Genomic DNA, 26,955 nt, shown 5'->3' on the forward strand with positions numbered 1-26,955 from the left:
CAACAGCTTTGCTGTGGCAGGAGGTGGCTCTGAGGGGAAATGCTGCTGCAGCAGGGTGGCTCTGTGCATGCAGTCCTTATCAGTGTGGATCACAAGTGTCCCTTGTTGTGCTGCCACGTTCAGGGTTCCCAGCGTGCTGTCCCAGCCCGGATGTCTGTGGTCACGTTTGTTGCTGCTGCGGAAGCCCCGAGCAGTGACAGCAGACGGTCGCAGCAGCTCATGAACTTCCATGGGCTGCCTGGCAGGGCAGTGTATGTGGGAAGAAAACACCAATACAAATCTTTGGTAAATGGTCTTGTACTGTGATGCAGGTTTAGGTAAATGCACATATTATGGGGAAATAAGCTGCATCTGTAGTTGAAAAACAATCTGACAGTGTGTGTATGTTTTCATGATACTCAGTTCATGCAATTTATATGCCATGGGTGAAAACTGACTTGTTAAGGTAGGTATTGATTTTTAAATCCCTAATTTCTCGAAACATAATATGTTTTTTGGATACCCAGTGTTCACCAAACAGAGTTTCTCTCAATAAAATGGTAGGAGTTGTTCTGAGTTAGAGCTCTTGGGATGGAAGACAAAATCTGTAGTGCGGCTCAAGTTCGGATGTGTTCCATCTGCCTCCTGGGTTGTTTTTTGTACAGTCATTGTTCCAAACTCGAGATAAGTCAAATATTTTGCTTAAAATATTGCATTCAAATTTTTAATGGAGCCAGAGATTAAGTTGGCTGCAGTTGTTGCAATAGTTTTAATATATCAAAATAAAAAACATTCTACTGTGCTTAACTAAAACCAGTTTCTGACAGCAGGAGAATGATGGAATATTCTGCTCCACAGTTAAAGCCAGGAAAGGCTTTTTGCTGAGAATTTTTCTAGGTTGTATATACAGGTAGGACAGTGTTTATTCTGAGGTGGTGCATCAGGATTATGTCTCTGCTTGGGGAGAAGAGGCAGATTTTGGGGAGAGGCTGGATGCTGTCAGCTTGTGCTGGCTTTCCCTCTAACCCTGAACCGCAGCACGTTCTAAGACAGGATGCACACAGCATCATGTCAGGGCTAAGCACTTGCGGGTTTTAAATAAATATTTATAGAGTTGAGCATGGAACTTTCCTTGTCCTGGGGCATTAAAGTTACACTCACAAAATTCCTATAGAAGTCAGTGAACTGGCATCTGCGTTAACGAGCAGAGGGTGCCAAGACTTGCGTCTCTGCAAGGTTATTCTTATTGCTTCCAGGAAAGGAGGAATTGGGGAGAGGGGAGACAAAGGGAACTACACCAACAATGACAAAATTCAGCTGTTCAAGGTTAGAACAGAATTGAAATATTCCCCTCTAAGAGAAAAACAAGAGCTAAGGATGCATCGTTGCCATAGCCAAAGGGAGCTCTCCCTGTTCCTTGTGCTCCCCAGCCTTGGAAGCACCAATCTAAGTTCTTGGCTCTGACTGGAGACCTGGAAACCTGAACCAAGTCCACATCTTATATCAATATTCTGCTGTTCAGGAATGTTTCTGCTCAAACATGAACATTTGGTGTTAATGCCATTTGTTTAACTGTGGCTGTACGCAGGGGAGACTTTCAGTTTATGATTAAATTTAAATGCTTTTGTTGGTCAGATATTTAATCAAGCCCGAAAGAGTTTTGATTGTAATTCTTATCTACTGTTGTTTGTCCCAGAATAAAAGCCTCCATCCAGGAGCACGTCCTTCCTGGGACAGCACCTCCAGCTCAATGTTAAGGCCATTTTGTAACAGTGAAAAGGCAGCAGAGTGAGACTGAGCTTTAAAGCACCAGAAAAAAATGTGAAAGGTCAGCATCCAACTGGCCTGACTGAGGTTTGTGCTCTCAGGATACAGCTGAAGTTGTTTTCACATCCTGACTTACAGCTCCTTCCTGGACATGGTTTCCCCTGTGAGACATGGATGTGGTGATTTATTTCTTTAATTAATGATCTGAAGTTCAGTTTTTCTGGGGCTGTTTCCATGCATGAATCAGCCTCTCTAGAAATTCTAAAGGCGTTCGAGTGTAAAATTTTAACTACTACCTGTTGTTTGATTGCTGGAGTGTTGGAGTGAAGAGAGGAGCCAAAGGCAGCTGTGGTTTGAAAAAGGATCTCAGGGAACTCTGGGAGCTGTGAGCCATCTTCCGGTGCTGCACAAATGGATGTTATTCTTCACTGGGCTCTTTCCCAGCAAATGCGTGGACAGAGACAGAGGAGGGAGGAGAATCAGTGCAGCGTCAGTGGAGAAAGCTGTGCCTCACACCTGAGCTACCTGGAACATAGGGAGGGAGGGTCATCCATAATACTGAAGCCCTGGATTTCTGGAAAGTTTTGGACAAGCGTTAGCCAGGTTAAAAAAAAAAAACAAACCAATTCAATCTTTGACAATCTGCAGAAATTACCAGGCAACTCCCACAGAGATCTGTGCTGGAATCTAAACAATCAGTGCAAGAACAGCCTGCTGTTGCTGTCCCAGCTGAAAAACTGGGAAGCAACAATGGTTGTCCTGTGCAAGAATGATGTTTAAACTCTGCTAAAATACTGTTTAGCAGAGAGGTCTTGGAGCCATACTAGGTAATTCTACAAAAATACCATATTCATAGCCATGAAAAGCAAACAGAATGTCAGGAATGTTTAGGATGGGAAAGGGCAAAAGAAAAAAAAACAACTGTATAAATGTGCAGTGAGTCTGTCTTTAGTAGACTGGAACTGTTTTCTTGAAATTATAGAAGAAAGTGAGAAAAGAGAAGAAAGTAGGGTGAAATGATCACTGTAGGAGGAACAACCAAATTAGGCAGAATTTGTGGATGATAAGGGGGAAGCTGTGGCTGCGCTATCCCTGGAAGTGTTCAAGGCCGGGTTGGACAGGGCTTGGAGCAATCTGGGACTGTGGAAGGTGTCCCTGCCCATGGCAGGGCGTGGAACTTGATGGTCTGTAAGGTTCCTTCCCACCCAAATTGTTTCATGATTCTGTGAATTCTGCAGTTGAGAAAGAAAGAGCTGAAAAAGTCTGAAATGTGATAACATCACGTCAGGCATGGGAGAACAAACAGGAAGAGATTATTAATTTCCCTAATGGAACGACTCGGGGAGAGCAAGTGGAAGTGGCAGGTTCAGAGTAAATTGCATGCTTTGTTTGATAACACAGATTTCAGGGAGAAACTCCCTGCCAGAGGATGTGGTATGCAGCAGAAAGTGCATGGGCTCAGGAAGCAGTGAGACAAATTAAGGGGAAAAGTCTGTTAAGAAGTATTAAACATTACTACTACACCTCTGACTCAAAACTGTGAGTTACTGGAGTCTGGGAAGAAAGCTGGATGTGGTGTAGCTCTTTGTGCTCAGCCTGATGGTGTGCTCTTCCCTGGGATATGTGACCAGTGGAGACAGGAGACTGGGCTAGACAAGTGTTGGATCCAACCCAGTAAAGCTTTCTTCTCTTCTTGAATGAAACTGGCTCTGCTCCCAAAATTATGTTAACAGTTTGCATTAAAAAAAATTAAGACCATGTTGTCCAGGAAAATGTTTGGAGGAAAAGAAACATGTGTGTGTTTGGGATATGTTGGGTTGGTGTCCCAGCATTTCTTGCATACGAAACAAGCATTTGGGGATTCCAAGACCAGCATCATTGTGCAGATGCTGGCACACTGCATGTTTAGCCCATGTTTAGGGTAGGTGAACAGACACCTCTCCTGCCTTAGGCATAGATCAAAGTCAACTGGAAAAGCCTGATGGAAACAGCAAACATGACACCTTTGGGAAAAATCATGGCAGTTTTCACATATACCCACGTTTTTATGGGAATACTTGTTGCCAGGCAGGTTTAAACAGCCCATCTGCATTCACCTCATGGGATCAACCTCTGGCTGTGCTTATATCACTGGGAATACTGCCATGGACTACAGCAGGACAAGATTTTATTCCTTAGGAAATACTTAATGCTGCTTATCCAAGACATTCCTGTGCACATGTTGCAAATGTATTTGGCCAGAGCAGCAGCTGCAGAACAACTGGCAGAGCAGGAAAGGAGCAGAATAACTCCTTGACTGAGTTAAAATGTATCCCAAAACATTTTCACTGGATATGGATAGAAATGAAGTTCAAGTGAAACTGATTTATGGCTAGTAGATGTTTGGTGGTTTTTGTTTTCCCTAGGCAAGAAATACAATATATGTGAATAGAAATATAAAGGAGCAGGTTTGCAAATTTCCTTGTTAGTGCCCCGGTAATCCTGATTAAGAACTGGAAATTCCACCCTGTAGTGCAGATAAACAAGTCCCTTGGTTCTGGTAGCTCAGTCCATGGAACCTTTGTGCCTGAACAATCTTTTTCCAATTTTCTGTTCCCTTCCATCACATTAAAGTGTGCCAGGAGGTCCCCGTGAGAGCCTCCTTTCACCTGCAGAGATTTGGGCTTTGTTATGCATGCTGTGGAAAGATCAAAGTAAATCCATAACAGCTAACTTGGGAAATGTTCCCCTCAGGAATTTACACCTGGATGAACTGAGGAGCTGCTGGACAGACAGCTCCATCTTCCATGGAACGATTTGGGACCCAAGCTGGCAGCTTGGAAGGTGCTGGGAGAGCCATCACCTCCCACTGCCAGCCATCAGCATTAGGCTGAGACTGAGGAACAGCAGGGGAATGAAGCCATTTTGGCTGCTTGCCCAGGCCTGGAGAACTCCATCCTACAGCAAATAAACAGCTGGGGACTTAAACTTTGAAAAAATAAAATGCTGTGTGTATTTATCTTAGTTTCTGATTGGGGTAAGCAGATGCTGGCTTGCACTGAGACAGAAGGAAGCTTGTGGTTTAGGGGAAAAAAAAAAAAAAAGCAGATACCATGGTGACAAGAGGGATCTATAAAACTTAAAAAAGACAGTGGGGAGTTGCAAAGTGGCTCCAGGTCATGGCTTCAAGGCATGGGCAGCATCCAGATGAGTGCTCCTGCTCTGGGCTGAAGGTGGCACTTCCCTGTGGGCTGCAGTGGGTGAGAGCAGCCTGGTGGTGGGAACAACCTCACTGTGTTGGGAAATGCTCCATTTTGTTAATTCCTGAAAGAGTCACTTCAGGATGTCTCCTGAGCAATCCTGAGAGCAAAGCCCCAGGCACTGGCCTTCCTGGCTATGGCAGGCAGAGCTTGGCCAACTCCTGTGCTGTTTCAGCTGCCCGAAGTGTTAGAAACTGTAGTGTGGCCAGGTCTTGTGAGAACAATTTATCTCTCCCACTTAGAGACACAGTTTTTAGACAATGTTTTGTCCAAGTAACATAGAGAAGGATCTGGGGCCTTCAGGATTATTCACACTTGAAATGTTACCCAGGGCAATTAATTACTGGGTCAGAAAACTGCTGCCCATACAGGCTGGGCTCTGCTGAATCTTTCCTCTCCAGGAAGCTTTTTGGATGCTGTTCTATCTCAAGGCTCTTCTTGCAAAGAGGAAATTTGTATTTAATCCATAGCTTTTTCTCTTCCTTTGTATTATGATATTTAGGTATTTTAGTTGAAGAAAAAAGCTTTGTTCTCTCTAAAAGAATTACTTGGTTTAGTTTTAGAACAGCAGTCAGCAAAAAGACTCTTTGTTAACCAAGATCTGTGGTATATGAATTCTTCAAAGATAAAAAGTAATACACATCAGAGGCACCTGGATCCCTGAGGCCATGTTGTATTTCTTCTTAAAGTAGTCTTTTATTTAAAGAATAAATGCCTGGCAATATAAAGGCAGTGAAACAGCAATTAATGCTGTAAACTTTTACTCCTGTCGGTTAATTTAGCCTCTGTGTGCTAAACCATACAGGAAATAAACTTTGCTTTTATTGTAAACCACAGGGGCCTCGTGCAGAACTGTCGGTGCTTTTAACTCCTTCCCTAACGTCAGTTCAGCTCCTTACACAAGCACAACCAAACCTGTTTTCCCTCTGCTGTGCAGGGCTCCTCATCACCAGCAGAAATCCACAGCTTCTGAAAAATAATTACAGGAGCAGCTGTTTCAATAAACCCCCAAACTGCAGCCCTGTGTGTGCTGTTATCTCAGGCTGCTTCCCTGGAATATTATTGGAGTGCTGGGCTGATGGGGAGGGTGAAGTCTCAGGGGCACTGAGGTGGGACCTGGCAGTTTGTGCCAGTTCTTACAGGCTGGAGTTGCTGCCAGCATTGCACAGACCCGTCCTGGGATCTCCATGAAGCTGAAGATGAAGGAGAAATAATTCTTCTGGCTTTCAGAAAGAGACTGGCTGAAAAAAACAGGTTCGGAACCTGACAGCGGGGGTGAGGTCCAGACTATCAGGACTTTTTAAAGCTTCCAGAGCAAGCAGTCAGGTGACCAGCAGCACCTTCCGGACATTTCCCCTGCTTTTCTCAGCCACATGGGAAATGTTTGAGTATTGAGGAATATATCATGTGTCAGAGAGTTGTCTGCATCTTGTGATACTGAGCCTCGCTATCTTGTTGGAGATCAGTCTTCTGCGTGGTAAATTGCCTTACAGTGTGCAAAGCCTGTCTGTGGGGCTGGGCTGTGGTGTGTTGATACCATTTGCAGAATGAGCCAGAAATGATCCCTGAAAGTAAATAAGCAGTGATTTGAAAAAATAATTACTCCTGATGACTCAGGAAAGGAGCTCTGAGAGGTGAAGAGAAAATTGTTCAAGGAGTCTGTGACAGAGGTAGCTTGGACTTAGGGACTTTTTTTTTTCTTCCACATAGCAAAAGTTCCCCTTTCCCTGTTTTGTGACTCAGGTAAGAGAGTCCAGTGAGGTGCTGAGGCTGTGGAGACCCCAGGAATAGCAGAACAGCTGGCTGATGAGTGGGAATGCTCCCAGGCCCTGCCATTCTCAGTCCTGTGCTGTTCAGGAGTTTTTAGTTAGGTACTGGGCTTTGGGAGGAGTGGATCTGTTTGTTTTTATTTAACCCAGCCCTGAGTTTGGATGCTGTGACAAGGCACATGGAGACTTCCAGGGAAACTCAGCCTGCCAAGCTCAACGTCTGCTGCAGAAAAAAAGTGTGTGTAATAAATGAAGAGTTCATATTCTGCTGCTGCTTATGCTTTGTCAGTGCATAACTGAGATAATGGAGCCTGTATTCCACAGTAGGAAGCTTGCTCTCTGTTGGTTTTGGACCAGATAAGCAGTTTTCAGGCTTATAAAAGTCAAATGCCACAAGACCGACTTAGAAAATTGCCAAGGGTCAATTTATTTAGTATTGCAATGGTGGTGTTTTCCTTTGGATGATGACAATTCTGGGTGCTGCGGTGTCAGCAGTGGTCAGAGCTATAGTTTGCCATACATCAATGTTTCTTTACATCCTCACCTAAAGGAAAGTAAGAAGAAGCCTAGGTTTGGAAGCTTGAGTTTGCAAGATGTTTATTCTGGATAACTAAAGTAGTCATTAAAAAAGTAAAAAAAAAAAAAAAAAAAAATCCTGATATGTGAATATTTGCATTTGCAAGTCCTTCCTGCTGCTGAGTGAAGCAATGACCCGAGGCCATGGTTTGATCCCTGCTTTCAGTCCTTTTTACGGCTGGGAGAGGCAGTCCTGCTTCCCCTGGCTCATTTCTTCCCTTTGCTTTCCATGGCACAAGAATCCCTCCATCAGCTGTGAGCTGGGCTGGCGCCCCAGAGCAGCACTGCTGGAGGAGATTCCCAGCTCAGAGCTCCATAGAGCCCAGCCAAGGCATAGCCTGGCACTGACCTTTGCTCTCTAAGCAGGGACAGGACCCCAGGGGATGGCTGGAGCTGTGTCAGGGAAGGTTCAGACTGGATGTTATAAAGAGATTCCTCATCCAGAGGGAGGTCAGGCACTAGAACAGCGCCCCAGGGAATGGTCACGGACCCAGAGCCCCAGAACCGCTTGGACAGCACTCCAACCGCTTGTTGACACTCCTCTGCAGGGCCAGGAGCTGCACTCAGTGATCCTTGGGGGTCTCTTCCAACTCAGGATATTCTGGGAGTCTGTGAGTTGGTGGAGAAGGCCTCTTTCCATATCCCTGATTTATGCAGGTCTACAGTCCTGGTAAGGAGTTGTGCTTCCCTGACTGTCTGTCCTGGATAGTCCTGCCCAGCCCTGGCTGGATGAGGGCAGGTTTGGGGGCAGAGCCCCTGCAGGGGGCTGGGCAGGTTTTGGATGTTGGAGTTGTCAGGCTGTAGGAGTTTGCAGCTGCTGCCAGGCAGTGCCCAGAGACTTCCCGGAGAATCAGGCTGCTTCCCGTGCAAAGTTCATCCCTAATCAAACACAGCTCCTGGTGGGGTTGTTTGCAGAGATCACGTGAAGGGAGGGGAGACTCCTGCTGCTGTCCCTGGGCTTGGAGCCCAGCATGAGCAGAGTGAAGAGTCAGGCACCCTCCATGCCTCCCATCAAACCTTCCTTGTCTGAGGGGACAAGTGCCAGTTGACACCTCCCCAGATCTGGGACACCTCCCAGCGTTCAGCAGCTGGAAGCTTCAGTGGCATTCACTGTTTTTCTGTGTTCAGGCTCTTGGGTTGTCTACAAAAAGTAGGCAGGGAGGTTTGGTGCCTCTGCTAGTACCAGCTCAAGTGCTGCCAGAACTTCTTGGACTTTTGGGTTTTAACTTCTCCGTTGCCCAGCTGCTGGCATCCTGTGTTCCATGTGCATGGAAGTACAGTGTAAAAAGGCTCACTGTCTTCCCATGAGCAAACATCTCTATTTTTTGTTTGATGATGGAATGAGGTTTTAAATGTTAAAATCTTGTGTTAAAATCCCTGCAAATGGAAGTTTTGGCTGTGTGGGGTTGTTTGGTTTTGAAATCCAGGCAAATAATCCCATAGGGTATTGCTGTCACTTTTCACAGAACTTTAAAAAAAAGGAAAAAAGGAAGGAAAAATCCCAGAGAACAGAGAGTCAGTCTTTGGATGCACATGGAGTCTGTGTTTGGGGAGGCAGTCTCTGAGCAGGCCGTGATTGCTGTGAGGAAGAGCTTTGGAATATCCTGACTTGTGAATGACTTGGACTTGGCAGTAGTGACTCTCTGTAAGCCTTTTACAGAATGAAGCATCTAAGCAGAGAGTAGAGGGATGTGTCACTTCTGGCTGTGGTGAGAATACAGATATTCTGACTAAAAGACGGTGCATCTGATCTGCAAAGCCCTCCAGAACTCTCCCAGCAGTTTGTGCATCTCTGGTAGGCTTGAGACTGAGCTGGGCTCTTGGGCAAAACAACTGGATGCTGCCAGTGCAGTCAGGAGCCTGGACAGGCCAGGAGATGCTGAATGAGCAACTGAAAATGTGGAGCAGGCAGGAAGGAGGAGAGTTGAAGGAGAGTGCCCTGTGTCACCCTTCTTTTCATAGAATCATAGAATATCCTGAGTTGGAAGGGACCCACAAGGATCAAGTCCAACTCCTGGCCCTTCACAGACACCCCAACAATCCCACCTGTGCATCCCTGGGAGCGTTGTCCAAATGCTCCTGGAGCTCTGGCAGCCTTGGGGCTGTGACCATTCCCTGGGGAGCCATTTCAGTGCCCCACCACCTTTTCCTTGCAGCCAAAAAAAAGAGGAATATATATTTACCTCTGAATTCAATGCTTCAGTAGGAAAAGAGGTGGGATTTCAGTTGACAGAACCATTTTCATGTACTGGAACAAAATGTGAAGTTTATCAAATGGTACTTTTAACCATGGGCTTCAGGTGTTGTTGATAAGATGTTCTCTGTTAGAATCCTGGTAACACCACAATAGTCCTTGACAGGCAGGTGCTAAAGGATGAATGGATTCACCCCCACTCATCTCCCCCAGTGCTTGGGTATCATTTGTTAAAAGCAGAATTTGCCTTAAGCTGTGATAATAATGTTAATCCTTAAGGTGCCTTCATGGAAAGTAGGCCTAAAACACATTAAAAAGTCATCAGGGCTTTGTTAGGCAGTGCTGCTGTGCTGCTGTGTGCCAGAAGCTGGGGAGATATAAATAAGGAAATGTTACTTGTCCTCCTACTTGACTAATGGGTAGAGGAATCTGCTTTTGGCCACTGCAGGAGGAAAGTAGCTAAACAGACACTGGATGTTGCAGCAGGACAGTTCTGACTTATTTGGGGGCTTTTAGGATCTTGTTCGAATTTGACTGTAGTCGAGGTGTGGTGGAGTTGGCTGTGCTGCCTTACACTAAATTAGTGACACTGAAAAACTTTGCTGGAACACTGAACTCAAGCCCTCCTTGCTGCAGCAAGAGAGAAAATGTTTCTTATTTTTTCTTAACCAATTCCTTGAACTCCAACAGCAAGCTGGCAGAGTGGCACTTAGGAACCTGCTCAGCTGTGCTGGGCTGTGCCAACCAGAGGGGCCAGGCCAGTGTTGCTGGCTGAACTTCCCAAAGCAGCCCAAGGGAATTAAATGCCAAATCCCCCTGGGATTTTTTTCTCTTTGCAGTCTGCAGTCAGTAAATAAAAGTGAGAGGGAGTTTGGTCTCTAGGTGCCCTTGGCTCCCTTGAGAATCCTGATTCCCTAGGACTTTAGCACATGGAGGTGACGTGAACTTTCCTGTTTGGTTCTTCTGGTAGGAAAAAAATTGTGTGCACAAGGATCTTTGGACCTGGGTGTTGTTGGTGTGGGATTTAACAAGTTTTTAGGCCTTGGGTTATTGAATGAATGCAGTTACAATGGCATTATAATCCATGAGAGAAGCTTTTATTTTTATTCTCATGAATCAGCTTTTTCATTTATGTAACTTTCTATGGTTTCTGGAGCAAGTTGTGGTCTTGTTTTGGGAAGTGCAGACTTTGTCCTTTGTTCCAGCTATATTTTTGGCTAGTGTTCCAAAATCAGGTCTATGGGGTGGTACCTTATGCCAGGCTAAAGCCCTGTTGCAGACAGCCCATGTGTGCTGCCAGACATGATGTAACCTCCAGGTTAAATTGCAAAACCCTTTTGGTAGCCTGGATTTTCCCCAGCCTCGCTCTTGAGTGGTGGTCACTTTGCATTCTCTCACCTTTTCTTGCTTTTAAAATGTGTCTTCCAAAGCCACACGTGAACAGAGGAATGTGGTTACTCTGAGTGGGAGCTGGAGCCTGCTTCCTCCTGCCCCAGGTCTTGGGCTGGTGATGCTGACACACCTCAGGGTTGGTGGGTGCCTGGTGGTAAAAACCATTTCCAAATAAACCAATTTTAAGCTGTTGTGGTCTAACCACATCAAACCAGCTCTGCTGTGCAGGATTCATGTGGATATTGCCATGGGCTTTCCCAAAGGACCCTGTAGGGAGAGAGTCAGGACATATGGAGTCCATCTGGACACTGCTGAATTTCTGGAAAATGAAAAAAAAGAGCAGCACAAGTCCAGCGTGAAGTTTTCCAGCCTTCTGTGTTTGATTCAGGTCCTGTAAGTTCATGGTGGTTTTGCTGTGTTTGTCCTCAGTCTCATTCCCTCCAGACCAGAATCCATCGGGAGAGAGAACGATGGCACCACTCGTGTAATGCTCTGCTTAAAATAACCAGAACAAAGAAGTGCTTTGAGTTCTATGATGATAATTACCCAGACCTAAAAATAAGCAGACATTCTACCAGGCAGGGAGAAATAAGAGTGAGGAATTGTTGGGAGACACCTGGCAAAGCTCTGATCAAGCCAGGTCATCGCTGGAGCTGCCTGCAGGCTTCCCACCCTCTGACCACATTTACAGTGGCACCACCAGAACTGGCACATTGGATTTTTAAACTTATACAGGGGGGAGAAAATGTCTTATTCATACAAATAAAACCATCAAAACAACTCTATAGACAAAAAAAAAAAAATCTCCTGGAATACTAAAGCAAGAAAAAGTGTGACAGAGGGCAGGACTGAGGCTGTTCGGAAGGGAGTCCTGCTGCCATGTGCTGGGGTGGGAATGAGCTTAGGGGGCCGACAGGAATCTCTGACATTTAAATCCATAGCTGAGCTGCTGGGCTGTTTAACTCCTACAAATTAGGTTGTAGTGGGAGGAGAAATTCTAAGCATTTTGCAGCTCATTTGCAAGGATGAGCTTCTGCATTAGGGACTCTGGGTGAGGAAGGCAAGGTCATTTGAGAAATTAGGTGAGACTGATAAAAACCAAACCAAAACCCCCAATAATTTTTACTCTAATTCCAAAAAGTGGCAGTGGATTGTGGCAGTGTGGCCCCAGCTCAGTCCACAGGTCACCCTGTGACAAGTCAGTTTGTCATGGCAGCACTTGGCATTCCTCGTGCTGCCCATTCCTTCCAGGAAAGTCACTTTTTGGGGGTTTCCACCTTGCTGCAGCTGGCTGTCAGTGGAGTTTGCTCAACATTTCTTGCACTACACTTTTCCCATTCACTGCTTATATTTCAGCTTGTCCATCTTCAGGAGACTCTGAAGCTTCTGGAGAACTGATGGTTAGAAGTCTGGCCACAATCAGTAGCATAGCCTGGAGTTTGGAGTTCACCTTCCTCCACAAAGCAGCTGCTTCTGGGATTTAAAGATTTGCTCCCACTAAGGAAGAAGCAGCATCTTTAAAACCATCATTGGCACACAATACAACTGCTTTAAAGCTATACTTGCTTTTGGTTATGTGGAACCCAGAAGGCTGGAATTGGAATTGGAAACGCAAAAAAAAAAATCCCCTTTTAAATGTGGTGTTGTCTTGAAACTGAATTGAGAAATATGTAAGATCAAATGTAAGATCTGCTCTAAGGTGTCGCTTCTCTGTTGTCCTGGTGCTGGATCCCAGCTGTGAGGTTGGGAGAGGCAGCTCAGGACACACCTGCAGAAGGAGCTGGAGAGAATCACAGAATCGTGGAATTGTTATGGTTGAAAAGACCTTTGAGATCATTGAGTTCAACCATAAACCCAGCCCCATGTTCATCACTAAATTACGTCCTCAAGTGCCACATCCACACATTTTTTTTAACACTTCCAGGGAATGGTGACTCCACCGCTTCTCTTGACAGCCTGTTCTAACGTTTCACAACCATTTCCATGAAAAACTTTGTCCTGATTCCTAATCTAAACCTTCCCTGGTGCAACTTGAGGCCATTCCTTTTGTCCTGATGTTATAACTGATGATATAACGATGGCTGAGAAAATCACAAGAAATCCCTTTATAATTCTTTTAAACCCTCACAATAAAGCATGAGCCATTTAATCCCATCATTGGGAAAGAAATTAATAAAATCTTATGTTTTTCCCCTGCATGGAGGCTGGGACACAGGAGCCACAGAAGTGGTGGAGAAGCCCCTGCCAAGGGCCAGGATGGCAGAGCTGCAGTCAGTAAGTTTGTGTTGGATCAAAACAGCAGCACTCAGACTGTAAACTTAATTTGAGTTCCAGTGGTCCATAAATAGATTTCCAAAACATGTCTATTGTCCAACCAGGGATTTATTTATAAACTGAAAAAATAACAAGACTGAAAAAAACCAACCCAAACCCCTTCTTGGCCAGCAGCGTGGACTGGACTGTGCTGTGCGCGCCTGTGTACACCAAATGAGATAGACCCTTCTGTGAAGTTCCATTCCAAAAAGTGTTTAAAATTAGTATTTCCCTGCAGTGGGGTGGTGCTGGGAGATGCTGGCTCTTGAACAGCCAGCACAGTCCTGGCTGGAGCTGAGGCTGGAATGCTGCCTGCTCACTGGACCAAGGTTCTGCAGCCTCTTCCCTGCCTCCTTTCTGCTTATTATCTTTTAGCTGAGCTCTTTTTTTTAAGTTTTTTTTTTCAATTATTAAAGATTTGGAAGAGAATCTAAAATGTTGCAGCATTTTCTAGAAAGTTTATTCCCACTTTGGGGTAAAATTTTATTTTTTGATGGATTGATTTGTTGGCAAACATCACCTGTTTGTACTCTTGCAGCTTTGATGTGGTTTCTCTTGTGTTACTGACATCACTGATGGGAATTAGATTAAGAACAGTAAATTGAATTTCTGATGTGTACTCAAGTGAGGGGCGATACTTGTTCACAATTCTACACTCATTTTTATAATGTTGTTTTGTGCCCACGCTCTGTTGAAAGCTTAATGTTTCATGATTGACTTGTAACAGGAAGAGAAGGGAATCTTGATACCCAGTGGATTTTGTAGCACAAGATCACAGTGTGTGGTGAGACTTTGTTTAACCACCAACAACTTGCCATAAAGCTGTTTCTGTCCTGGAACCAGACCCTGAAATCTAAAACAAAGAGAAAATGGATTTCTTTCATTAAATGTTCCTTTTAGTATTATCTTGGGAACATCAGCAAGAAGTAAAATATCTCCACTCACCTTAGGAATTAGTTTTTTCCCAAGTGTGTGTTGAGGCAGGATGTGTTTCTGTTTCTGGGGTTGGTGAAGCCAGATGGGCTGTTCCGAGGGCATCCTGGTTCCCAGGCAGGGCAGTGAGGACTCCAGAGGATGCAGTCCTTCCTCCTTGCAGCCCTGGCTTCACCTGCTCCCACCCCTTCTCCTTCCATCCCTCTTGTCTCCATCCCACAGGGATTTTCCCCTGATCTCTATCCATCCATTTTGCTCATTCCCTCCACTCCTGCCCCCAGCCTCTTCCCTTCCTTACAGCTGTCAGTCCATCCCTATCTTCCACTTCTCTGTTCCTGTGCTCTTGTGTCTCTATAAATGCTCCTGCCCCACCAGTGCTGGTCCTGAGCCTCAGGGCCCTGCTGGGCTCCCCAGCTCCTGCACTGACTCCAGACACATTCCCAGCTCTCCTGCTGCTCTCGGCCCTGCACAATGTGTCAGGAGCACTCGGGATAAACAAGGATTTTCATGTTTGCCAACTGCAGTGAGCTGCCCTTCACGGGCCAGAACGGCTTCAGACATGACAGTTGTTTACGCAGGCTGAGGTGCGGGGTCTGGGAAGGCGCTGGCCGCTCTCCACGCCGGCCCAGGCAGCTGGGGGAGGTTGTGTGGGAAGCGAGTGCTGCTGTTGACAGGAGCATCCTGAAGAAAGGCTCCTCACTCCTTCCCAAACATGGGCAGCAGGAACCGTCTTCCAAGCTCTGTCCCGAGGAGAACGTGTGCCCTTTCAAGTAAGACAAAACACCCTGAAGCAGCAGCAGACGTCTCTTGCTCTATTTTCAGCTCTTCCCTCCTGGTGCTATTCCACTGCCTGAGATTAATGGAAGTTTTCTAAATAAAATCCCATAAAATAACAGGATCTGGCAGCTCAGTGTCCCTGCTGCCCAGCAGTTGGTGCCTTGTTTCTCTGGAGCATTTACTGCTCTTGTGTAAGTGCTCATCACTGTGGCTGGAGGATTTGTCTGAGGAGTTGGGAGAAAACATTGCTGCTTAATTTTCCAACTTTTTTTGTCTGGCCAGAAAACAAGGGTTCTAGACTAATATTCCTCATGCATCAACACCATCCTTGCTTTTCTGTAGAGTTCTCTGGAGAATTACCTCCCTTGACTGCAGACGGCCTGACAGCAACAGAGACCAAACTTCATGCTTGCCTTACAATGGTGCCGTTTATAGCAGAAAAAAACCTCACATTTCCAGCTTTGCCAGCTCTTCAAAGACAAGCAGAGAGGGTTGTGATCACCCTTTGGAGTCAACAGTTTGGGATGTGGTTTTTACCTCCTGGAGCTGGAAAAACAACCCAGAGGCTGTGACATGCTGGGAGGGTGTGAGGATGTGTGTGTGGCTAAAACAATCGAATAGTCAAAATGATTAAAAAAAAAAATGAAGTGACTTCTCAGGGGATCAAAATGCTGATTCCTGTCCAACTCAGAGCTCTTGTTTTACATGGCAGAGTGTACAGGTTAATGGCAGAATGGACAAAAGCTTGGTTTTCTCTGATTCCTTAATAATTGTGGGGCATCTCAAAGTGTGTTTTCACTAAGCAATGCATTTTGGACAAGTTAAGGACCTGAGAGTAATAAAAAGTATTTGGATCTGAAATTGAGAGATTGTAGGAAATGGTTAATCAAACATGTAACTGGTTCAAGGAAAAAAAATTACATTTACTACTGGGTCATACTGACCAAAGAGTTTACAATTCCAAAGACCTTCCCTTATTTTAATTCTACAGAACAGTTCATAAAGGAAGTGCTTCCTTTTTTTCCCCTCTGAGCTGTAGAGCACAACAGAGAAAAGCTTCCCCTGCTCCTCCTGCTGCTGTTAGAGGCAGGCAAGGAAACCTCTTACCCAGAGCTTTGAGTCTGCTGAGAATGTTTTTATACAGCCTCTGCAAAAATTATTTCCTCGGGGCGGTATTAACTCCTCCAGTTCGATTTATTTTTAGCCTTGATGAAAATTAGCAATATCCTTGTGTTTCAGGGTGCTCACACAGTGAGTCCAGCGGCTCCTGTGCTGACATGGTTAGAGGAATTACACTGGCTTCTCAGCAGGCAGCTTCCCTGCTGGAGCTGGAAGCACATTTCCCTCTGTTGGGAGAGCAAGATCGGTCCCTCTGAGCTGCCCTGAGCTGGATGCGCCCCTCCCGAGCTCTGCTTGAACCTGCCATGGGTAGAGCAGCTCCAGACCGAGTCAGGGAGTGCTTCAGGATTCCCTTTTGGATGTGCTGGGCACTGCTCCCCAGCCCACATCCTTCAGGGCAGCGCTCTCCCTCACACTCCCTGCTGCTCTTTGCGCTCCCGGCGCGGTCGGGTGCCCGTGGGTGCGGGGCCGATGCCTGTGGGTGCGGGGCTGTGCAGGCCGGGGCACGGGTTCCATATTTGGCTCCGGGCTGGCTGTCCCTGACCCCGGCAGCTCCGGGTTTGCCTGTGGCCGTATATGGAGCGGCTGCTCCGGGAGCTGGGCTGACCTGAGTTAGCACCAGCAACATCTGTGTGAAACGCTGCTCCTGTGGCACCCAGCTCGTTAGGGTAAAGCCAGGCCCTGGATTGGCTTTGCAGTGAAGGGGGTAATTTGAAGAAAACAACTTTCCTATTAAATTCCATTTTTTTATTGTTTGCTAGGATGTGCATGGTTATAATCGCCTTTGTGGTGCTAAAGTCAGGCAGAGGGAGAGCAGAGCATAAGCAGAACATCTCTGTGTCAATAAGTCAGTAATTCATAATGACAGTAATAAAAAACTCCTTCCCTGTGCAGAGTCACCACTGTGCTTACCACACAGATCTTGCTTTTCCCTTTGATGCTGTGTGAGAGCACAAGGATGGGTGGCATCAGGTTGGGACCTCACCCAGCTTCCCTGACAGAAGTTAGTGTGGGGATGTGGAGTCACAGCTCTCCAGAGACTGTGCCTGCCCTGCAGACACCCAGGACACAATGGGAGAGGGGTGTCTGTGCAAAGAAGCGTGAACCAAAAATGCTTGTTGAGGTCTCTTTTGTCACTGACATGGACAAAAGCCTGGACTCTGTGAAGGAATGGGGAGGTTCAGTCTGTGCTTCCAAGGGCACAAGGAAGCAGTTAGTACCTCAAATGTGCCTCCAGCAAACTCCACTGCACCTGAAAAGACAATCTTCCCCTGAGTTAAATGTAAAATCTGGCCAGCACAAGGGCCCTGCTCACACCTCTGCTTTTGGGTGGGCACCTTTAAGGTACACAGCACTCACATTTGTGTAGGGACAGCATCTTTAAGCTTCAGCCTGTTCTGTTTTGTAGGAGCCAGCTCTGACTCTTCAGAAGACACTTTTTGGTTCTAAGAATTTTCTTACCACTCCCATTTTCAACCTGATTTTCACCGCCTGGTTTCTGCATCGAACCCCAGAGCAGCATCAAAAATTATTTCACTGATTTTGTTTACCTTATCTCCCTTCTTCCTTCTTTTGTGACAGATTAAAAAGCAGCAGCAAGATGTGTTAGGCTTCTTGGAAGCCAACAAAATTGAATTTGAGGAGAAGGACATCGCAGCTAATGAGGAGAACCGGAAATGGATGCGGGAGAACGTCCCCGAGGACAGTCGGCCAGCGAGCGGGAACCCCCTGCCCCCCCGGCTCTTCAATGACAGCCGCTACCTCGGGGTAAGGGCTGCTGCAGCCTCCTGTGCTCGTCCCACTCCTCTTCCTCACTGCCACCGCCTGTGCTTCACTGCAGGGAGCAGCAAGGCAGGGCTTGCCCAGCTGCAGTTGCCCAAACTGGGAAGGCTGTAGGAGGTGTTAGACATTTCCTTCCATCTTGGGCTTTTAGGAATAATTGATTCTTGAGTTTTCCAGTCACACCATAGGAAAGATTAAAATGTTGCCCTCTTGATTTGAATCCTACCTTGCAGCACATACTTACTTTTCTTTTCCTGTGGGTTTTTTCCCATTTTATGGCTCTGAAAGTTGCCATGTTTTTTTATTCCTCATTTTCCCCATGATTGTGAATTTACATCTCAAAGAAATCTGGTCCTTTTACACCAAGCTTACATTCTGTAGAAGTTCAGAGATCTGTTCTGCCCATGTGGGGTTTGCCAGTGCATGTGAATCCCAGATCCTATGAATTGATGTCTGCCATGATCATACATCACTTTTCTGATCCTTCTTGGGATGAGCTCTGTGTGCTGCTTGCACAAGGAAGGCTGCTGTGGTTCACTAACTCCAGTGCCTTGGACAGATTAAAACTTGTGTTGCAAACAAAAATCCTACTGTAATTATTTTAATGCTTGATCAAAAGTAAGTTGCCCTGCAGTACTTGTACTCAGTAGGCTATGCTTGAATGATTATTAGATTAACTGTTAGTTTTATTTTTAAAGCTTAGTATCTTCTGAACAGAGCTCAGTGTGCATTCCTCTGGTCCTTTTGAAGTTTGTTTCTGACCTGTACAGTCTGTAAGTCAAGACCTGCCAGCTCTGGACCTTTGTGAGAGAAATCTGTGCCTACTGAAAGAAATTATTCTCAATGTGCCAAGGATTTTTCTTGCTTGTAATAGAAGCAGAACTTGAAATAATATCCAGAGTGAACTGTTGTGCCACTTGACTCTCAAAATTTTACTGACTGGTTGTGACATGGAAAATGGTTGGTTTAGAGTGACAGACATAAGGATCAGTAGTTATCTGAGAAGGGGTTGGTTGCAAGGTTCTTGCTATGGTTTTATTTCATCCCCAAAATTTTGGTTGATGTCATGTCATGATGTCATGAACTTTTGAAATTTGGTCAGTTTCTGTTGCTGGATTCAAGTTGCTACAGTTCAGCTTTCAGGAAAGTAAAAGTTAATTCTGTGCCCAGAATTTGAACCTCTCTCTGTTTTTATCTGATGCCTCTCAAGCATGAAGTTCCCTGTTTGTTCCATCTGATGCAGCACAACTGGCAGAGCAAAGAGCAAATTGGCCTTCCTGGCCCATGCACAGCAGAGAGGCTGGAACTGGAGATGCTGTGTGGGCTGGCATGAGCCCTGCTCCTCAGGCCCAGGAATTTCTGTCCTGGGAGATGCTGTGGAGCAGGCTTATGGCCTGTGCACCAGCAAGATAAACAATCCCTTTGTTATCAAGCAGCCCCAGTCCTGTCAACAGAAGGGCTTCAGGGAGGATTTACCATAATCACACACATTTTTATCAAACCAGCCCGTAAATGCTGCATGTGCAAATGAAGCAATAATTTGATATCCCTGAAGTCCAGGCAGCTGGAATCTTCTGGTCCCTGTACTTTGTTCTGTTCTCCTTAGAGCTGCTACCCTCAGCTGCTGTTCCTTAGGCTTTTGCCTCCCAGACAGTCAGGAATCCAGAGCAGTGTACCCTAAACAGCTCTGCCTGACTCCAGCCTGAGACTGAGCTGCTGCCTGCCTTGGGCTTCCCAGCCAGGACTCCTGCATCCAAACATTGCCCAGGAGAGCTGGAGGAGGCTGGTAAAGTTACAGTCAGTTAAAAATGGAGAGCAGGAAAGTCATTGGACTGATCCCTGCTGAGTTCAGAAGTCAGAGTGAGGGAATTGTGCGGTAACTTGGACAACAGTGAGCTTGCACAAAACTTGTGGATTCCTTTAGTTGGGGTTTGGCAACTGGTATTTCTTATTTATTTATTTATTTATTTATTTATTTATTTATTTATTACCTTAATTTTCCTGGGAAGTGGCTGTGTGTTTTTAGGGTATTTGTAGTGTACTGTGAGCGAATAGTGCCACCCCACTGCCTTCCCTTGCACAGACTAATCCTTAGTGGGAGATATGATGGGAAAGGTGCACTCTCAGTGTCAAAGTTCCAGTTGAACTTCTGACAGATGTAAGAGCTGGAGTCACAGCTGCACAATTGCCATCCCTGTCAGGAGTCAGCAATGATATCTGGGAACATCAGGGCTTCTGATGACAAGGTCCAGGCTCAGCTGCTCCTGTTGGGGGAATGTCCACACCAGACCAGTGACAACAAGTGCCTTATGTGGCGTCCGTCCCTTTTGGAGAGGCTGGAGCACCTCACAGCAACTTCTTGTTGGGACATAGCATGAATTCCCAGCTTGTCCCTTTCCAGCCTGACCAGTTTTTGTGCTGTTTGTGCTAATGCCACGTACCTGAGCTGATGCTGGATTTTGCATTCAGCCACAGGAAGCAGTTTGCTTGGTGTGGGTTGGGTGACACCCTAAAATGAGTTGAGATTATTTCTGACAATTCACTCCTCTGTCTTTTATTCCCCCTCCCTCCTGCCATGGTGAAGGACTATGATGCTTTCTTCGAGGCACGGGAGAACAACGCCGTGTACGCGTTCCTGGGCTTGACTGCACCTCCTGGGTCAAAGGTAGGGGAGCACCTCCTCACAGAGAGCCTGTGGCTTTCACCTCCTCCTTCTCTGCTCACAATAGGATCTGGTACCTGTGCTGTCATTGCCCCCATCAATTTCCCTGGGAGATAATCAGTCTCCAGAGGCTCTCAGGCTTCAGTTTCAAAAGAGTAGTTAATATTTGCACTGAAAAAAGCATAAGAAGCCTAGATGAAAAAAATTATCCCAAAATCAAAGAATGTTTTCAATTCGCGTAAAAAATTTAATTCATGTGAAATTTTGATGACATTTTTCTATTAGAAAATCCCTTGAAACCAGAGCCACTGTTTCTGAAATAACATGGTCTTGCTTCAGAGTAATTTTTTCCTCTGGCTTGTTATCCAGCGCTTATTTTCCTTTGCCAATTATGAACTGGGTTACTGCTTTGTGGATGCAATGGGCTGGAATTCTCCTTTTGATTTTGATAGGATAGGACAAGCCTGCTTTATACGTTTCACTTGACAGCAGCAGGATCCTTCAGGTCACTTCCAGCTTTCCTGTTCCAGTGGATAAACACGCCGCTCCCTTTCAGCTTTACTCATGTACGAGTCAAAGGTCGTGCTGTGCACATCACTAAGAGACCTAATTTTAAAGGTGGATGTGACCCATGAGCTGGGAGCACTGCAGGTTGTGGGGCAGACTGAAGCAGTTTTGGGAGCCAGATTTCTAGCAGTAGCTCCATTGGGGATGGTGTGACGAGGAAAAACTGCCTCGTGCAGAGCTGCCCTGAGCAGCTGGGATCTGCACCCCAGCCTTACCCACTGCTGGCATCAGACCTGCTGCACACAGCACCACAGTCCTGGTCAATTTCCTTGGAACATCTGCGCTTGACTGCTCAGCAGAGTGTGCAGGATGGAGCCAAGGAACCAGGAAGCAATCCTGAGACTGTGGGATGCAGGGAAACTCATGCCTTTCCCCTGGGAAGTGCTGTGGTACCAGAGAGCAGCTGCTGCCATAATAAATCAGGTCACCTGTCTCAGTAATGTTGGGAACATTGCTGCTTCCCAGACCTGCTGGCTGGCAGGAGCAGCCAGCATGGCTGTCAGGAGCTCTCCTTCTGTCCTAAGGGATGCTTCTGTCCTCACCTAAGGAAAAGGTGAATTTTAAACCGAAGGGATAGAACACAGTTGTACCCTGCTGAATTTCCATGTTGTGTTGGGCTGATGATGGTAAATAACCTTTGCAGCTGTGACCTTGTACCCCCTGCAACCTCCTCTGGGGCTAACTTTGGGAATCCTTCCCACAATTAGGATGTCCAGTCAGGTCAGTTGCAGGCTGCTGAGGAGGGTACACAGATTTGTAGGCACTGAAATTGATGTTTCCAGCATAGCTGTGTGCAGCTTGGATATAATGCTATAGGGAATGACATGGCAGAAAATGGCAGGAGGCTGCTCCCAGCCTTGGCAGGAAACCTCCATTCGATGCCACCAGGACAGATTTGGGAAGTTATTTGACTCTCAACACAAAGGTTTGATATTAATGCTAAACAGGACTGGCTCAGAAGTGAGCATGGTAAATTCAAGTAACTATTTTCTGAGCCCTGGTGGTTTGGTTTGTCCTTTGGATCTACAAACTCTGGAAAAGGCTTGCCTTTAGTTTTTTTTAAACATCTCTGCTACAAGCAACATGGGTGGATTTTAAAGGGAGAGAGTTTTGTGATTATCTTTAATTATTTCTTTATTAAGGATTTAAGGACTGAGAGGATGCTCAGTGAGGGGCCTTGAGGGAGAAATAAGGAAAAGTATGAAAGAGGGACAGTGTCAAGCCTAGAAAACTGAGCCTTTCTCAGATAACTTAGAGGCCTACACCAAGGAAATGGAGTTTGACCTCCAAGAAAAATAGGTTACCTGTTTACTTGTACCAACCTTCCTGGGCATGAGGGAAATACCAGGAATCCTCCCCATCTTTCCAGTGCCTGTTCTGAAGAAATGTACTTTGTATTGAAAAAAAACCACAACCAGTGAGGTGTCACCATTGCAGTGCCCTGCGCCGGTTAAGGAAGTTTTACAAAGCCAAGGGAACCTTCTCCTCTTTCTTACCATTCAAAGAACCACTTGTCTTTTAGAGAATATCAAACACACTGCGTTTTTCCAGCCTTTGAAGGTCTTTTTGATCTTCCTTTCATGGCTCACCTGCCTTTTGTGCCGCAGATGGCCGCGATGTCCCCACGCAAGGCCTGTGTGTGCACGGTGACGTCTGAGGCAGCCCTGGTGACATCCTGGCCCCACTCTCTGACCCGTGACAGGCCAGCAGAGCAGACCATGGGCCAGGAGCACGGCAGCTCCAAGCCAGGCTCTTCCCACGCCCTGAGTTCAAAGGCAGGATGAGGGCAGTTAGCCAGGACAACCAGAGTGAGCCACCACGTCCAAGATACGGAGATATGTGTGGGACTTCCTGCCCTGCAGGCTGGGGTCACCCACTGTGTCTCCTCCTAAAAAAATCATACAGACTTCCTGGAAATCCCCTTATTAGTCCTTTATCCTCATGTGTTTTGTTTATTTAGCAATGCTGGGTCATGGTAACAATGACACTGAATCTGTTACCTTGAGTATTTCTGTGCAGTCACAAAACCAAATGGCTCCAACACATCTTGGCAGATGTTGAACTTTGTCCTTTCAAATAAACCAAGCTGTCCCCACTGAGGTGCTACACTGAGGGCACTGGGAATTCATTTCTCATTCATCTCCTTCTACGTCATGGTGCTGCTAGCGGGTAATTAAATTAATCTGCAGTCAAAAGTACACTTGGAGAAACCAAAAGGAAATTCCTTTTGCATTTCTTCTGTTGTCATTCTGTTCCCATTTGTGATCACCTTACAAAGGCTGAAAGAAGATTGAAAAATGCAGGTTATTGTTTTATAGTGTTCCTTTGGAAACATACTGAGGAAATACTAACGTGTAATTCTTCTTTGCTGTTTCAGGAAGCTGAAGCACTGGCCAAGCAGCAAGCGTGAATTTCAACTGCCTTAAATGTCTGTAAAGGGAATTTCCACAGCTTTTTATAAAATAGTCCAACTGTCTCTGCTTCAAGAAATGTAGATGTGATTTCTAACATTTGATTGGTGCTTGCAGCATTCACTGTCCATAACACAAATTGAACACAGGATGGAAATGGGAATTTCAGGGTAGGGAGCAGGAGTGGGTTCTGATGGAAGCCGAAGCAATCAGACATGAATGAGTTACATTTAGTTTAAACTGTCCTGGCAATTCATCCATTTTGTGTAAACTTAAAGAAACTATTTTAGTACTAAAAATGCAGATGGGTTTTACCTAGAGATCCAGCTATTTAAACTATGGAAAACAGCATCTAAAACTTCGTCAGATACTAATTTAGTGCCTGAGTTGCCTCAAAAATGTTACTGAGTTACACAGTAAATTTTCAGTGTCTTTCCTGGTTTCAGATGAATTTGTAGGTGGTACTGTGTAGTTTAACCATTGTAGTCACTTTGGAAATTTGTGTTTGTCTTCTGTAGAATGGATATTTAAGGTTTGTATTGTTACACAGTTGTACAGATGATAAAACCCCCAACAAACCCCATGTACTTCTCATTTAAGTGATCTGTGTGGGCTCTTTGGACAAAAAGGGCAGTGGACACGGGTCCCTCACAGCTGCCTAAGCACGAGCGATGACGCATCTGGGGCAAGATTCAATGTTGCAAACAAGCCAAAACAGCCAGAAATGGCCTTTCCTTACCTGTGTAAGGGTGAAAGCCTTTAATGTATTTCTCTACAAAAATACCAGTTCACACTGCTTAGAGCATTAAACATCTCACTGCATGTTCAAGTAGCCATTAGGTTCATATAGTATTTTTTTCAAATGAGGAAATAAATGTTTGAATAGCAAAAGTTATTGTAATTAAGCAAGACTTCTTTTTTTTTAAGGTTTAAAAACTTCATTTCCATTCTTATTGCCATATCATAAAATTATAGGAATTGCAAATCTCTCAACGTCTTGTGTGGGTGAATTTACCACGTGCAATATTAACCTTTGTGTTCTCCCAGTGCTCGTGAGGGAGCCTGTAATTCCTGGCCATATTTTAATTCCTGATTTATCATTTTGGGAGCCTGGAAAGCAGTTGGAAGCTTGTGCTTACAAAAGCAGCACAGCAACACAAGGCAGAGGGATGGATGGATGCTGCCTTACCTTAAAGATTAACAAACACACAACTGTGCTTTTTTATTAACACCTTTTTTCAGGAGTTGCTGCAGTTCTGTGAAATTTAAGATCTTTTGGGGATGGAAGTTTGGTTATGTTTTAAATCCAGCATCAGATTTTTGTTGTTCACTATGATTTCATCTTTCTGAACGAGGTTGTTTTTCTTTCCTAATATTGGCCGAATCTTTCTCTGTGTCTAAATTCCTGCTCAAGTTTTTGGGAACTGTGGAGTACTAAGTGAAGTGTGGTGAGGAAAGTGGGTTTTGACACACAAGTCTCTGTACCCACAGCAGTTTGCTGTGCTTCCTGTGCAAGTTTGGTGAATTACAGCCATTATTTTGGAGAAGCTGTAATTAAAAGTAGCTGCCAAATTCTGTCAATTCAGCGACCCAAAACATTCTGAAACGAGGTCAATCCCTGTCTCAACGGTCAAGAAAATTGCCAAGTTTAAGAAAGCAAAGTCACTGCCCTCGTCTGTCCCCCCCCTTGCCATATGGGAGCATTCAAACTGTATCAGCATTCCTAAGGCAGCTCTGGTGAGCCAGGCTGAATTATTCCTTTGTCCGGGGAACAAGGCACCAACACAAACTGAAAATACCCAAAATCTCTTTGTTGTGTGTGTAAAACTTGAGTTTTTGATGCAGATCTCTTGCATGACATTAGGAGTGCCAGGAATCTGTTACCTCTGTGCTGGTTTTGTTTCCATGGGTGCAAGAACTGAATTTGTTCTTTTCTTTCTTATTTTTTCCTATGTAGAAAGCAGGCATTGAGGATTTAACCTGTATGTTAACCATTTCTGTATCATTCCAATAAAGTTGGTTTAGAACACTTTCTCACTCCATGACTTGTTTGCATGTTTTGTTCACAGTTTGAAGTTTGAAACTGAAAGAAGTGAAATTTTCAGATGAAAGTAACTGCTTTTTAAAAGTTCAGGATTTATACAAGGTGAACATCAGGGATCTGCTGCTGAGGGTGAAGTCTGCTGGTTTGGATCTCTCACCTGTTGCAGCTAATGGGATTTAATTACTAAATGGGATTTAATTTAGAATACACTGACCCAAAACTGTGTGTCAAGGTTTGGGTTATTTCCTCATTATCCTGCTTTCCCACTCCTTCCCCAGGGCAGGGAGAGGTCGGAAGTGGCTGGGACACAGCAGCTGCTCCCACACTCAGAGCTCACCCAGCCCTCCCCTGCTCGTTTACAAACTGTAATTAATTAGCTTCATGCTGCTCCCAGCAGGAAGCTGTGCTGTTTTCTATTTGTGTTGCCACAGGGCAGTGCAGGATAAATTTTAAACTAAAACTTCACTACACCTTCCCTGTTTGCCAGGTAGATCAGCAGGTACCTCCTTCCTGCTTCACACGCTGAAGTTCTGCACCACCCGCAAGATCTGCAGAGTTACAGAAATGACATCCTCTGCCTCTGACCTGCCCTGGGATCTGCCCAAATTCCAGACTTCAGTTCACATCCTCTGGTGGAAACCAATAACCTGATCTTTTTCAGAGTGGTTGGTAATTTGTACAGGATCAGCTTCTGTGTGAGCAGCTGAAGCACAGCCAAGCACCATCAGGCACAGGGATTATTGCTGGTCCCTCACACCTGTCCTTCTGTGCTGGTCCATGGGACGGGAAAAGGGCCAGGAATGCCATTTCTAAGTTGTAATGAATCCCATTTACTCCCCCTGTGTATCCACTCCACTTGTGCAACTCAGAGAAATCGCTGCTTTTCCTTTGTTTTTTTATTAAAAATCCTAAAATCCCTGTTGTTATCCTTTAATGTAAAGTTCAATAAAAATAGTTTCCCAAAATCCTTAAAAAACAAGCTATACATGTGCATGCAATGTGCGACAACTTTCCCTACACCAGACTGCTCAGATCCTAATCCCATGGCACAAATAAATCATTCCCAAGTCGTTACCATTTACTGAGTTTCCTGCAGAAATATTCTGTCACTTACCCATACTCTGGGATCTTGGTAGAATGTTTTAGATTGAAAAGTTCATGATGACAGTTTTGAAGTTTATTACTAAAAATTTTGGACTGCATTGGCAAACTTGCAGAAATGAAAAAAAAATTTAAAAGTTTTGGTGACAAAGTAGAATTGCTGGATTACTACAGGTAAGCCCAATAGTGAGTACTGAATATGCAAAATACATATATTTAGTGGAAAACACACATATTTAGTAGAAAATATATGTGTTGTATTCATGAAGTATCAGACTTGGCCCTGTATATCTTGTAACATGAATATAGAGTAATTCATTATGTATATTA

The 26,955-nt window shown here is 45.2% G+C and overlaps 1 protein-coding gene across 1 annotated transcript in view; it reads left to right on the forward strand.

Annotated features, from left to right (window-relative positions):
* Nucleotides 1–25,511, forward strand: part of SH3BGRL (SH3 domain binding glutamate rich protein like) — a 30,634-nt gene extending 5,123 nt beyond the window's left edge. Inside the window, exons 2-4 of the mRNA XM_084212783.1 lie at nt 17,640–17,825; nt 20,425–20,505; nt 23,447–25,511. Of these exons, the coding sequence (XP_084068909.1) occupies nt 17,640–17,825; nt 20,425–20,505; nt 23,447–23,479 (300 nt within the window). The 3' untranslated portion in view covers nt 23,480–25,511. The remainder of the gene's footprint in view (nt 1–17,639; nt 17,826–20,424; nt 20,506–23,446) is intronic.
* The last annotated feature ends 1,444 nt before the right edge of the window (nt 25,512–26,955 follow it).

This window comes from Fringilla coelebs (assembly GCF_963513975.1).
Source record: "Fringilla coelebs genome assembly, chromosome: 11".
Lineage (NCBI taxonomy): Eukaryota > Metazoa > Chordata > Aves > Passeriformes > Fringillidae > Fringilla > Fringilla coelebs.